At 36.7% G+C, this 14,201-nt stretch overlaps 1 protein-coding gene across 1 annotated transcript in view; it reads left to right on the forward strand.

Moving 5' to 3' along the window:
• CERT1 (ceramide transporter 1) overlaps window positions 1-14,201 on the forward strand; it is a 78,444-nt gene that overhangs the window by 42,285 nt on the left and 21,958 nt on the right. Inside the window, exons 4-6 of the mRNA XM_041486078.1 lie at window positions 7,845-7,952; window positions 8,722-8,860; window positions 9,795-9,878. Of these exons, the coding sequence (XP_041342012.1) occupies window positions 7,845-7,952; window positions 8,722-8,860; window positions 9,795-9,878 (331 nt within the window). The remainder of the gene's footprint in view (window positions 1-7,844; window positions 7,953-8,721; window positions 8,861-9,794; window positions 9,879-14,201) is intronic.

Raw genomic sequence — 14,201 nt, forward strand, 5'->3', positions numbered from 1 at the left:
GGTAAGCCATCATGTATCAAGTGTTTCATAGAATTGCTAAGATAGAAAAATACCTTTAATATTTCCACATTCAATTGTCAACCCAGCACCACCACCATGTTCACCACTAAACCATGTTATCAAATGCCATATCCACACATTTTTTAACACTTTGCGGTATGATGACTCCACCACTTCCCTGAGCAGTATATTCCAGTGCTTTACAACCCTTTCCATGAAAAAATTTTCATAATGTCTAAACTAAACCTCCCTTGCTGCAACTTGAGGCCATTGCCACTTGTCCTGATACTTGCTACTTGGAATAAGAGACTGACACCCATCTCACTACAGCTTTCTTTCAGGTTACTGTAGAGAGTGATAAGGTCTCCTCTGAGCCTCCTTTTTTCAGGCTGAGCTATCCCAACTTCCTCAGCCACTCCTCACCACACTTGCTCCAGACCCTTCACCTGCTTCATTTAACTTAAGCTCTTGCAAATGTTGCTTCCTATATAGGCTGGGGCAGTCACCTCAGGAAGAGTATGAGGGTATTGGAAAGTCATGTAGAGAAAAAAATCAGAAAGAGGAAACCTTAGCTAGAACTCAGTCTGGTCACTGCTGTATAAGATAAGATGTTTTTCCAAATGCATTAACAATAAAAGGAGGGCCAAGGAAAGTCTCCATCCTTTAATTGGCATGTGGATAGGGAGCACTGTCACCAAGGATGAGGAAAAGGCTGAGGTACTTAATACTTTCTTTGCCTCAGTCTTTAACAGAGACATCAAATATCCTCCCTTAGCTGCTAAATAGGAATGGTGATCAGAATAGACTTCCTGTAACTCAGGAGGAAGTGACATGACACTTAGCTACTCACAAGTCTACGGGGCCAAATGAGATTCACCCAAGAGGACTGAGGGAGCTGATTAAATACCTTTCCAAGCCATTCTGCATCACTTACGGTCAATCCTAGTTTAACCAGGGACACCCCAGATAACTGGAGATTTACAAGTGTGGTGCCCACCTACAAGAAAGGTCAGAAGGAGGATCGGGGGAACTACGGCCTGTCTGCCACACCTTGGTGACCTCAGTGCTGGGAAAGGTTATGGAACAGAGTATATTGAGTGTGATGACTGGAACATACAGGACAGCCAGGGCATCAGACCCAGCCAGCATGGATTAGTGAAAGGCAGGTCCTACCTGACCAATCTGATCTCCTTTTATGACAGAGTGACCTGCTTAGTGGATGAGGAAAAGGCTGAGGATATTTTCTATCTAGACTTCACTAAAGCCTTTGACACCATTTCTGATAGCATTATCCTGGAGAAACTGGCAGCCCGTGACTTGGATGGGCGCACTTTTCACTGGGTAAAAAGCCAGCTGGATAGTTGAGACCATAGAGTGGCAGTGAATGGAATTACATCCAGCTGGTGGCTGGTCACCAGTGCTGTTCCCTAGGGCTCAGCATTGGGTCCAATTCTGTGTCGTGTTCTTACAGACAGCCTGGATGAGGGGATCAAGGGCACCCTCATTCAGTTTGTAGGTGACAAGTTGGGTGGGAGTGTTGATCTGCTGGAGGACAGGAAGGCTCTGCAGGTTGGACATTGGGAAGAATTTTTTCACTGAAAGGGTGATCAGCTATTGGAATGGGCTGCCCAGGAAACTAATGGAGCCTCTGGAGGCATGCGGTAAAAGTCTGTATGTGGCACTTAGTGTTGTGGTCTATTTGGCATGGCGGTGTTGGGTCAAAGGGTGGACTCAATGATATAGGAAGTCTTTTCCAACCTTAATGATTCGGGTTATTTTCTGTCTGTCATGCAGAATGGTAGAGTTTGTCCTTAGATAATTATGCTTTCAGAACTCTGATACTTTATGTCCAATATGTTCATTTGTTGTTTGAAAGTAAAATTACCTTTGGACAGAATTATTGCCTAGATAGTTTGAGCTTAATATATGGAATCTTTATATTGTCAAATTGATGTATGATTAGAAATGCTGTTAAAGCTTCTAGAGATGGCAGAATGCTGTTGCATAAAGAGCTTTTAAATCTGACTGGGCTTTGTTTTTAAACAAACATGGTTTTGACTCAGGTACTGGTTTTTATGAATCTTCAACCCTAGACAACTTGAGCAATCTGAAACTATATCAGGAACATGAAAAAACATTGCCTGTCCTGGAGTCCTTTATTTCATATAACTGTTTTGATTCAAATGTATGATAGGTCAGTGAGCCTCTGTTGTTTTTGAAGGAAGTAAGTGTTGAGAGCTGACAAGGGCTACAGCAAGAAGGAAATAAGAGTAGGTTTTGAAAGTGAAGAAAATTGTGTTAGTTTTAATAGGGTGTGAGATGCAAAACAAGAAATGTATTAAAAGTAAACCCTTTTTCTCCCCACTTTTTCCCAAATTACTGTTAGGAGATGGCAGTTTAAACAGCATGTGTTGGCATGTATTTCCTTAGGGTGTGAGATAGTTTTCCTAAAATTCTTTGTCAAATATATTATGGAATTCGACAATTCCAACTTTTTTATCCTCCAGTGTTTCCTATATATTACATTATGCCAGCCATTTGATAGAGATATCTATTCTGATGGCTAAATGTTTAAAGATTAGAGAGGGGGGGAAACAATCCATTTCTGAATTTAGCAGTGCCAAGGTAACTGGTAATTGCACTAGATGAACAAGGGACTTTGTGGGCTTTGCACGAGCATTTGCTTTGGCAGTTTTTCTTCTTATTGATAAGAAGTATAGGTAGCTAAGACTATTTATCTGCTGATAAATATGCTCTGTGTGGCTTTAAAGCCTTTTGTAGTCCATTTCTTTTAGTGCAAGTAAGAACCTTGCCTGCACCTGTACTTTGAATCCTAGTGTTTCTTGTTGGAAAATGTTTATTCTGATTAAGCAAAGTGTAGGCCTCTCAAGACCATATCCAAAACAGGCTCATGCTTGCAACAAGTACCTTTTCACAAAGGTGAATAAACCCCCATTGCTGTTTAACTATGCCCTTTGGAAATCTCATTGTGGTCTTTGGCCCAAGATTCTTCATCATAATACTGATAGTGGATACATTTTTCTGCTTCTACAGAGGTGATATTAACGTAACACTTAACTATCTTAGGTTAAAATAAAAATAAAAAATAAAACTAAACCAAGAATTGGAGTAAGAGGCAATCACTCCTTCCCTGCCATTTTGAAGGATAAGTAAGGTTGTCTAAATGCCTGTTAACTGTGAACACGGTGTGTGTCTTAGTCTCCTTGCTCCATCCCCTTGTTGAGACGGGCTGGGTTATTCCTGCGTGCTCAGTCCCTGCAAGGCACGGACTTCTCCCTCCACCTAGTGGATGCTCCATGAGAGGGCCAGTTCTCCGACTCCTGCAGCAGTTTTTCCTGCTGCTCATCTGCCTGGCTTGTCTGCCTTAGTTAGCACTTAACCCTGGCAACTCTCCCTTTTGAATTTTATACATTGTGACGATGTAATAATACTAATATAACTATTACGCATTTTTGTATAACTGCTGAAAATACCGATGTGACTACTTCTTTCACTTGGGCTCATAACTGTTCTTTTTCTTAAAGGCACAGTTACACAAGTGCTAGCCAGACAATATGTAATTAATTCATTCTTTAAAATCCACTAGCTTTCAGAGCATGAAAACAAGTAACAGCATTTTCTTTAGTGCGTTGGGAACTGACACCAAAACATCAGTGCTTTTTCTGCCAGTGTCTAATAGAATGGAATTTATTAATTCTTGTATTACAATACAGACCTTATCTATCCCTTTCCTGACAGCCCAGGTTCATGGAAGGGATAAATGTAGCCTCTCCCAGACTTGCTTATAGTCCCATGACCCAGGAGTACAAGCTGCTTTAGTTTTACTACTAAATACACTAAATGTAGCAGTTATTGTCATCTTGGGTTTCGGCAGTTTTGCTCAATGAAAAGTTCTATTTTCATGTGTTTTTCAACTTGGAATTCCTGTGCACATAACCTGAGTGTTTACTGTGGAATTGCAACATATGTCACTGCTGGAGGAAAAAGTTAGGTCTACATGTCTTTCCTTGTTTTTGCAGTTGCAAAAAAAAAGGTCAGATTAGAAGCTCTTTCCTTTTAAATAGTCATCTGCACTCTGCCTGGGAGGGATGTTGGTGGAGGAATTGCTATCCAGCTGCCCTGACCTGGATTGTGGAATTTTTACCTCTGCCTTCCTGCTAACTACTACCTTAATTTTGCAACCTTAAATTTCCATTGTCAGCAGCTTCAGAACAACTGAAAAATCAGACCTACAGTCACGTGATAATTATATGTTTAATTTCAGTCCTCAGAAATGCATCCTGTACTGCCCAAAGCATAGTGTCTGTTGTGTTTTTACTGTCTGCAATAATTTCCTAGGGTAGCCCTGCCTTGGCTCATCCATGCACTGACCCATCTTTCTGAAGCATTTGCAGCAAGTCTAAAAATTGCCTTTGGAATATAGTTGTTTTACAGAGCTTATCTGCTTATTTTCTACCAAGCCTTTCATAGTACCTTCCAGCTCTTTTCTGTTACTACCTTTTCTATCTTCTGTTTTTTTCATAAGATATTGTGGCTTGATCTCTTGGATGTTTGAGTGAGATTGAGCATATTTTCACAAATACTGTAGAGAATGAGATTAGAATCACTATGTCCTAATATCTGTTCCATCACCTTCTGAGTGAGCTGTATGCCTTAGAGGGAGGAGCTACCTGCTTGTTGTGTTATGTAAAATAATAAATAATTTATAATGCTAACTGAATATATCTGCCTTGGTGAACAAATGTACATTGAAGTGCTTCACAGGCACATATTGAGACAAAATCAAAAGAATTCCTTGAAGACATGTGAGAATAATTTGCTTTATTTGATTTTTTAAGTGGGAGAACTTTACTGTGAGTCTGTGCTTTATTCAAGGGTATTATTTTCCACTTAAGGATCAGTGTGAGCAGTAACAGAGATCTGCAATATGATTCTGCAAATACTTAGCTTTTTTTATTGAAAGCAGCTTTTCTGACGTACTGCCTTGTTGCTGATACTAGCATCTGCTCCAGTTAAAGGATCACATGAAGCTTTGGATCATGTGGCTCTTTCCTCTTGTCTGTTGTAACAAAAGGATTCATGGATTTTGTGCATTGCCTTAGAAAGCTGAAGGTGTTGCAATTACTATCAAATGCCAATTTTAATGTAGCTTTGAAGCTGTGGTGTATGCATGGACTTTCCAAGAACTGCATCTTTTTACCGAGCATGGCGATTTGCTTTAGTGCTTGATGGTATGAATTGATACGACTTCTACAAGTAATTTTGTTTTGAAGCAGAGACTGTTGATTCCTATCATATGAACTCTACCGGCTTTTCCAGTTTTTATCTTGGGAAATTAAAGTTTATATAAACAGAAGAAACTTTGTCTACATTCCTGTTCTCAATGTAAATGATTATTTCTGCAGTGATTAGTTAACGATGATCTGCTCTGCAAGACATAAATGCAGCAGTGACCTGCTCTCGTTTAGATGTTGCGGTAGTAGAATGGTGGGGCTTTGCATGATTCATGCTTTCTTTGTTTGTGTTCATCTGCCTGCATGCGTCTGCTGTGAACAGGATGGCTTGTCTCTGTGGATCAGTTTGAAATGAGTACTTGTTTTCTGGTTCTTGTGAAAAATAAGTATTGTCTATGTAATTTTATTTTTTTTCCTCTTGACTATTCGAACATAATTGTCTGACACAGTTTTGTGAACGTGGTCTGTAAATGTCCATGCTTTTGATTCATGATGTGTGCTGTTCAGTCTGCTCTTAATGCCTACTGAATTTGCTTGTCAATAACAAATAGTTAATAATGTTGCACCTTTTTATTGGTAGACTTTGCAAGCTGATAGCTGTATCCATATAATCGTGTATGCTGTTACATGTACGATTCTGTAGCATGGATAAGTTATTTAGTGGAAATAATAATCACAAGCATAAATGAGAGAAATAAATATGCTGCTGAAAAGGTACCTTAGAAAAATCAAGCTTACATATTGAAAGAAGGGTTGGGATTTTTTCTTTCACCTTCAGTTTTTATTTGTGAACTAAATTAGCTGAGCATTGGCTATATACATAATATCAGAAGAAAAGGATTTAATTCAGATGTGGAATATAAGGCATCAGATTTTCTACTTGTAAATTTACAAGTATTCTTGGAAGTTCTAATGTAGGACTATATAGGTGTGGCTTTGACTAAATCTCACATGAAGAAATCAGAAATTTCACTTTCTAAGCTTAAAGCAAGGTCTTGAATAGGTGTGTCTTTTTCACTTTAAGGACAAAATCAGAAAACACTTCCTATCCTTAGTTAAAATACTCTAACCTCAATGAAGTGCGTATTTTGGCTACATTTTAAAATTGATCTGTTCTTTAAGCCATATCATATTAAATGAAGTTTTATCATCTTTCCTAGTGTGTACAAGTTACAGAGAAAATTAAATGAATTTTCACTGTCAAACTGACTATAATAAAAACATATTGGGTCATCTTAAGATTTGTGGCATATGCTTAAATAAATATTGAAGACACTGATTAAGCAGTGAAGTCTTTTTATATTTATGTTTAAAGGAAATTTTTAAAGAAATGTTTCAAAGTGTTGGGTGACTTCTTTTCAGGTTTGTGCTTATTAAATGCTTTTGAAACAAAGCTGTATGCCCAAACTCTTGCTTGTAACTCAGACATACATACTTTGTCCCACTTTGCCCAAATTCTTAATCGACACTTCAAAGAACTCTTTACCTTTCCCTGCTTTTTAACTTATCCACACTCTCTTGCCTTCTCAAAGCGTATACAGCTCCCAGTTTTTCCATAAAATATGCAACAACTGGAATTTCATAATTGCTTCTTCTTTGTTTTGTACCATTTGTTTTGTCTCCCCTCTCCCTGCCCCATTGGAGTTTTGGTGCTACTGCAGAATTTATTTGTGTCAGAACTCCTTCGCTGTTGTCTCTGTCTACTTAATCAAACTCATCTACTAACAGTATTTCATATGTTATTCTGAACCATCTGCTTATTGCTTACGTTCTCTATCAAGATCTTTCATCTCCTTTGCCAGCACATCATTTACATTAACATTTAGAGAAATTTATTTTTCTTCAGTTCCCCAGTATCTGCTTCTGTTTGACTTGTGAGGAAATTTGTCAAACTCTTTTTTTGATCTTCTAAATGTTATTCTAATAAAGAAATGTTTTTCTTTTTTTATTGTTTAGTTAGTTACTATTATTGTATCTTCTCTCTTACTTTTAGTCTTATCTTGGTTAATGTAGACTTTTGTTCTAACGAAATACTAATTTCAGTCTAGTATAAATAATTTTGCTGAAGAAGCCTGAAACAGGAAAAAAACTTAATAGAAGTAATGTTCTGATTTTCTTTGATTTCTATTTTGTTGCTTTTAAAAAGAAAATGGTACTATTTGTATGATTAGACAGTTTGACTGAAGTTGATTGTCTTGAGACTGAACCATGTTTAATCCCCCAATTAATTATAGAGTAATGTAAGTTTTTTAATAGGCTGTGTGAAAGTTACTTAGGAATTACACAAACCAAATTAATGAAACACTGTCCCTTTTTTAAACCATTAAATATATATTGCTGTGTCCTTTGGGGAACACATAATTCAAAACAAATTATTTACAAATTGATTAATCGTTAATAAAAAGTTCATAATAACTTCACAGATAATACATCAACATTTTAGATGCAGGCACAGTTTGAGTTATTTAAGCCTCTACTGCAAAAAACAAGTGGGTGGATTTCAGAGAAAATTACATTAATCTTGTTTTCATTATTTCTGTTTTATCAAAAGCCTCAGCACTCTAGTTTTTTGTGTGGTTTGATTTTTAGACTGAATCTGGCTATGGATCAGAGTCAAGTTTGCGACGTCATGGCTCCATGGTGTCTCTTGTCTCTGGAGCAAGTGGATACTCTGCAACATCCACCTCTTCATTCAAGGTTGGTGCAAAAAGTTTTCCTAATATTCGTGTGTAAATAACGTGCAACTGGAGAAGTAATGTATGAAGACTTATAATTATAGAAGAGACACGAAATGTTTAGTTTAAATGTCAGTAGTCCATCATACAGATGATACAGGGATCTCTCTCATGCTGCTCCTGCAATCGTCCCTTTTAAATTGTGGTGTCATCTTCTGTGGCAAGAAAATCAAACTTGTGGCTGTGTTCATTAACTTTTTCTAGTTTACTCACCGGAATATCTGGTTTTCATTTTCCAAATGAAAGCAAACACTAATTCTGTAGCTTAGTATGTGTGATATAGCCCTGCCTGACAAGTTATGGCTTTCCTTGTGTTACGTGTATAAATATTTAATATATGAGCTGAATGTGCTGTACTTCTGGGAGAGCAGAAGAGGAACAACACAAGAAAGATCTTAAACTGGAGCTGACTGCTTTCAGACAAATATGTATAAAGCCGGTAGCGTGCAAGTTCACATTTTTAGTAAGTTTTTGTGGAGTGCTCTGAAGTTGCAGTTGCAGTCAAGAGAAAACATTGAGACCAGTGACAAAATAGTATGGAATACTTGATTATGTTTTCTTTTGACCTAACAGTATTTCATAATTGCTGATATCTAAAATGCCCTTGGTACTTCAATTTCTTTTTCATAGCTGCAGAAATATATTTTTTTAAGTTAAATTGTAGCTATACGGCATCAAGCTATTGTTGAGTGTGTAGAAACATTTCAGGCTTTTTTTATTTGTGTTTTCAGAAGGGCCATAGCTTACGTGAGAAGCTTGCAGAAATGGAAACCTTTAGAGACATCTTGTGCAGACAAGTTGATACTTTACAGAAATACTTTGATGCTTGTGCGGATGCAGTTTCCAAAGATGAACTCCAGAGGGATAAAGGTAACACTATAGCTGGAAACTCTTCCCTCCCCCAAACATCTTGATAGTGTTACAATACAATTTAATGTCTTTTAAATGAAATATGTATCCTACATTTAGTTTAGTAAAGCAGCAGTCATTTGCATAAATGCATAAACATGTTAATTATTTTTACTTTGGAATTCAGATTTGCTTAAAAATCTGCTTGATGTTAGCCTGTAGCTGTCAACTGTACAAAAGCAATGCTCTTAAGTGTTTTGTTACAGAATACCAATTGCTAACTGTCACGAAATAGATTTATTGCTGTCTCATACCTGTTATTTTGAAAAACTAATGGGATATTAGTTTTGATAGAAACAATACAGTTTTTAAAAGGTATAAAGTGCTGCCTTAAGTAATGTTTCTGAGGTATATTGGCTGGAAATAGAACACTGAATGCACACTTGAGACCATACTAGACTATGATATGGGTGTCTGCATATCTCTGAATTGCTTATACCAGAGCACAGCTTGTCACTGTATCTGCACACTCTACTGAGGCATCCCTGTGTTTGTTCTGGCAGTGTGAAACTTTCTGCAGCAATAAAACACCAGAGAAGTGCAATTCCACTTTTTTTTTTAAACTTTCCAGTGTAGATGATTAGATAAGTACTGAATCACGGCTCCTGCTTATCCACTTGTAACACAAAGTATGTTGCTCTCACCAGAGAACTGAATGCTGAGCTTCAATGCTGAGCAATGTTAGATTCTGCTGTTAACTGACATTTATGCTGGTAGTGGTCTTGGGTCAAAAAAATAATAAAATAAACCAAACCCAAAAGGGAGGGAGAAGTCATGACTGTTGTTACAGGAAGAAATGGTGGCTAACCATGAAGATGGTCTTAATTCTTTCTTGCACACCAAAGAACTAGAAAAGCTTTCTCACTCCCATAATAACACTCTATCTCAAATCTAGTGGTAGAAGATGATGAAGATGATTTCCCTACAGTACGTCCTGATGGAGATTTTGTACATAACAGTAACAGCAGTAAGGAGAAACGTAAGTGTGTCCCAATTTTTTCACTGGTGAAAATTAGAATGAATGGTATGGTGTTATGTCTGCTACAAGACAGGTGTATTATGCTCTTTTCTAAGCAGAAAATTGCAAGAATAGCTATTTAAGTGTATGTGAATGGAAGTTCTTAGTCACGTTATAATTCTTTACAACTTCTAGTGATTCTCTGAGTTATTCTTAATTCACACAAATAGTAATGCAAGTTTGTCAAGCTGGAATTTCCTGTTCTGTGTCTAAAGTTGTTGCTACAAAATTCTGTTGAAACAGCTGCATTATTCAAATATTGGGAACTGAGATTTTGTAACAGGTTATTGCAAGTGTTACCTGCTTTAGGAGTTCGGTGGAGTTCAATGTTTTTCCACTTAGGGATGTCCCCCTGTGGTTTTTACAAGTATTATGGCTGTGGAATGGTTAAGACAACACTGTTACTGATTCTCATTTATCATAATTTTAGAGCTTTTGTGCTGTCCTTTTCATTGTTATAATGATCAGAATTCTGATTTTTATTTTTATAATAAATGAATTAGTTATTTTACTCACTGTATCCATGCAGCAAATGTGAAGAACTCATGCAAGTCTTGCTGGTCAAGAAGTCTGATAGTTCTGGCTTGGAGGAAGTTGTGTATGCTTTTAAACTGTATTTGCATTTTTCTTAGACCTTCTCATGTTTTCTGACTGAAATATTCTAGTGTTTACACTCTCTACTTGTTGGCAATTCAGTTAGTCCTAAGGTATTTCTTAGACTTGATTCACAAAGCTTGGAAATTGCACCTCCAGTTTCAAGTGTGATGGAATCTCCCAAAGTACTCACCAGAAATGTTTTTTAAAATGTAAATACTTTCATGACAAACCTAGAAAATATAGGGCAAAATAAGCCTTTTCTGTGTCTTCCGTTTTCTTTTTAATTGGCTGTTATTCCCATGTATTGCATATTTCCTTCTTGTATTTAAGTGCTTTTTCTAAAGCATATCCAAAACTGTTGTGATGGAAGAGGAAGGGAAATGGAATGGAAGGAGCTTTTCAGATTACTTCCAGAATTCATCACATGAGTAGATTTTTCTATGGAGTATTAATTGTAATGCTGATTTCAGAGACTATGTAGCATAACACAGAAGTTTTGAAGCAAGTGTAAGCAGGTGTATGGTTCCACTAACCCTGTTGTCTGTATTTTTTTTTTTGAAGAACTGTTAAGTTAGATTTCAGAAAACTGAAAAAGCCTTCTTTAACAAATGCTGAGAGTTTAATTTTACTGCATGATTCATTTTGGAGGAGATGCCTTTGTCAAACTCAATTTTTATACAATCATGTAGGAGTTTCAGCTTAATTTTGTGGTAGAAATTTTTTTCATAGCTACATTGTTCTAGCACATCTGCAATATATATGCATATACTATGGGGAATGTCATTAGGAAAGTCCATATTTTTAATGGAGCTGGTCATCAAGCTTTTGGGAACTTACATGCTAAGAAATTGATACTGGGTGTTATGGATACCTGTATAAATTCACTCACTATAGCTCACTACAGAAAATAATTCTGCAACCCCCTGCGTTTTGCAGAACTTCTAATTCCAGTTGAGTCCTGTATTCCATTGAATTTACTTTCCATCAATTATTTATATGAAAGTATTTTTCCCCATTTCAGTTTTTCTATGCCTCAGTCTGATTTCTAGTGGTTAAATTAATTAAATATTTAGTAGCTGAGTGCTGCAAAGCTTGCTTGGAAATGAATAATTAGAGTCTCTGTCTTAAAGTGGAATTAAAAGTGATACAGTGGGGAAAGTAGATGTCTCAGATTGAGACAGACATGCTCATGTATTGGGCAGAAAAAAAAGGTCAGACTGAACTTCAATGAAAGATTTATCTTGACCTTTGCCCTTTTTAAAGCTTAGCCTCAGAGCAGCTGTTAAAATTTGCTTTCTCAAATTTCAGGTTCTCGAAATTTCTATCTCGTCCTGGAAGGACTCTAACAATCTTCTTAACTGTAGCTTTCAAGTGGTTGCCTTTATATTCTGAAATGGTTCTCTATTCAGTGGTTCAGGAAGTGAGGCATAGGTTCAGCCTCTTAATTTAGCTTACTATGATATGATGGAGTGTTTTAGCCTACTGTTCAAACTACTAGTGCAGCAATCTAAAGCTCACATTATTAGATTTAAGACTGACTTGAGTAAAAAAAAGACTTAAAATAAAAAAAATTACTTTTGCAATTTGTTGTCTGGGTGGGAGGAGAAAGTTAATGTAAGTATGGACTTTTGTGTACTGCTCTGAAGGTGATTTGGATAGGGATGTTTTCTCTTTTCTGTGTTCTATAGGATCTTTAGGTGAAGAGGTAGGTAGAGTACAATGAAGTTGTTTAAATGTATTGGCCACTTTCCAGTTACAAGATCTGGTAATTGGAACTGTAATAATTTATATAAAACACCAAGGTATGGTGTCTGGCTGATGCATATTTGCCCATTGGGATTTTATATTCAGAGTAGAGTCTTGATCTCTAAGTGTTCCCATTCATCCCCTCAGGAAAGAGAACATATTTAGATTTAAATTTTCTAAGAATAGAAAGAGCAGGAGTAACCTACTTAAGGAACCACCTTGAATGTGGAAGATGTCTTTTGTACTGGAACTATATAGATGGAAATGGTGCAAAGGCTGAAGGAGAGAAATAGCATGTAAATTACAGCAGACATTTATGCTGGATTTTTGTGCTTTGAATGGAGGAAAAATATTTGCCAAAATATTGCTGAAAAACTGGGGTTGTTAGAGGAAAACTAATCATACTTATCCTATTGCAATCCACAGAAGATAACAACAGTAGACATCAAGAAATGGATCGCGGACACAAATGTTTGTTTTTCACTTAGAATTGCATTAGTGGCGTAATATGTTAAGGGAGCATAAAATGGAAAAAAAATGGAAGAACATCATTCAACTTACTCTCTTTAGAATACTTTCCTGTTTCTGTGGAAAAAAGATTTGATCAAACAGTGGGAAGATGTTACCAGCAGAATCTTGGGAACAAGAAGGGAAACAGCTATTCTAACAGACACAGAGGTCTAGGAGAGAAAAGCTAAAGAGCGATTGAAAGTTAAAGAAAGGTATGAAGAATTCCTTGTATGAAACAAAAGAGAAAGCAAGTCAGAAATAGAGTGTAGATGGGATAGTAAAAAATTAACTGCTTGGAAGATGTTGAAATTGAAGTTAGGGTGGGAGACAAAATTACCCTGTTTCTTTCAGTTGACAGCATGCAGTTTGATAACCAAAGAGCAGTTGCAACAGTAAGAATCCTTTCCTATTAGTCTTTACCTTTAAACATAGATCACCAGATGCTGATTTAATTTTGAAATAGTCGATTTGTAGCTGACATGAAAAAAAGTGTGGAAAAGGAATCAGAAGTTTGGTCTCTCCAAATAGAAAATCTTCTCACAAGTACTTGTAAAACGCTGAGCTCAGTTGTTCCTGAGGTAAGGGTTGAGGTCATCTCCCAGCATGCTTCAGAAAGACAGATATTTCCTGTGATTAGGAATGAATCAAAATACTTGTATCCATCCTAAGGAACCTGTTGAGTGACCATCTTTTTATAGAAATAGGTTTTACATCCTTCTGCAAGATGTTAATTTTTGCCCATAATTGTAATTACTGAAAAACTTGGGGCACTGACTTTAAGTCTGCAGCTCTGCATCTATCACACCTACTCTGAGACTAGTCATTAAAGAATGGCATAGAACTGTATGGAATTATTAATGAAATGTGGCTGAGACGTAGAAAGGGACAAAAGTTCTCTCTTTTCCAGAAAATTAAACTGTGTTGCTGTATTTCCCTTAAATTCTACTGCAGAGATTTCTGAAATTATTTGTGTAGTGTTGCAGCTAGTGGCAGTTTCTTCAGCATGTCTACATATTTCCTAAGTGAGAGAGAAAAATCACATCTGCAAGCATTATAGCTGTGCTGTTAAGCCTGCATGTGAACATAGCCTACACCAGCAGGAGGAATTATTAGTATGAAATCATCTTTTTCAGTTGTCAAGTATTAGCAGCAAAGTTCTTGTATAATTTTAATTGTTTTCAGTGGAGACACTGCATCACCTCCTTGGCATCTTATGCCACTGTCAGTCTCAGTCCCTTCTGTGTTCCCTCTGCAGCTGTTGGGGAGGAAGAGCTGCTCTGCTCATTACCATTTCTGAAACAGTTTCTTCGTTCTCTTGCTTTTTTTTTCCCTCCAGCCCCCATCATTTTTACCTTTTAGGGAATGTTCCTGATTAACATTAAAAAAAAAAAAAAAAAAAAAAAAAAAAAAAAAAAAAAGTATTTTCCCCCA

Source organism: Pyrgilauda ruficollis, unplaced genomic scaffold, assembly GCF_017590135.1.
Source record: "Pyrgilauda ruficollis isolate IOZ18807 unplaced genomic scaffold, ASM1759013v1 scaffold74, whole genome shotgun sequence".
In the NCBI taxonomy this organism is placed as follows: domain Eukaryota; kingdom Metazoa; phylum Chordata; class Aves; order Passeriformes; family Passeridae; genus Pyrgilauda; species Pyrgilauda ruficollis.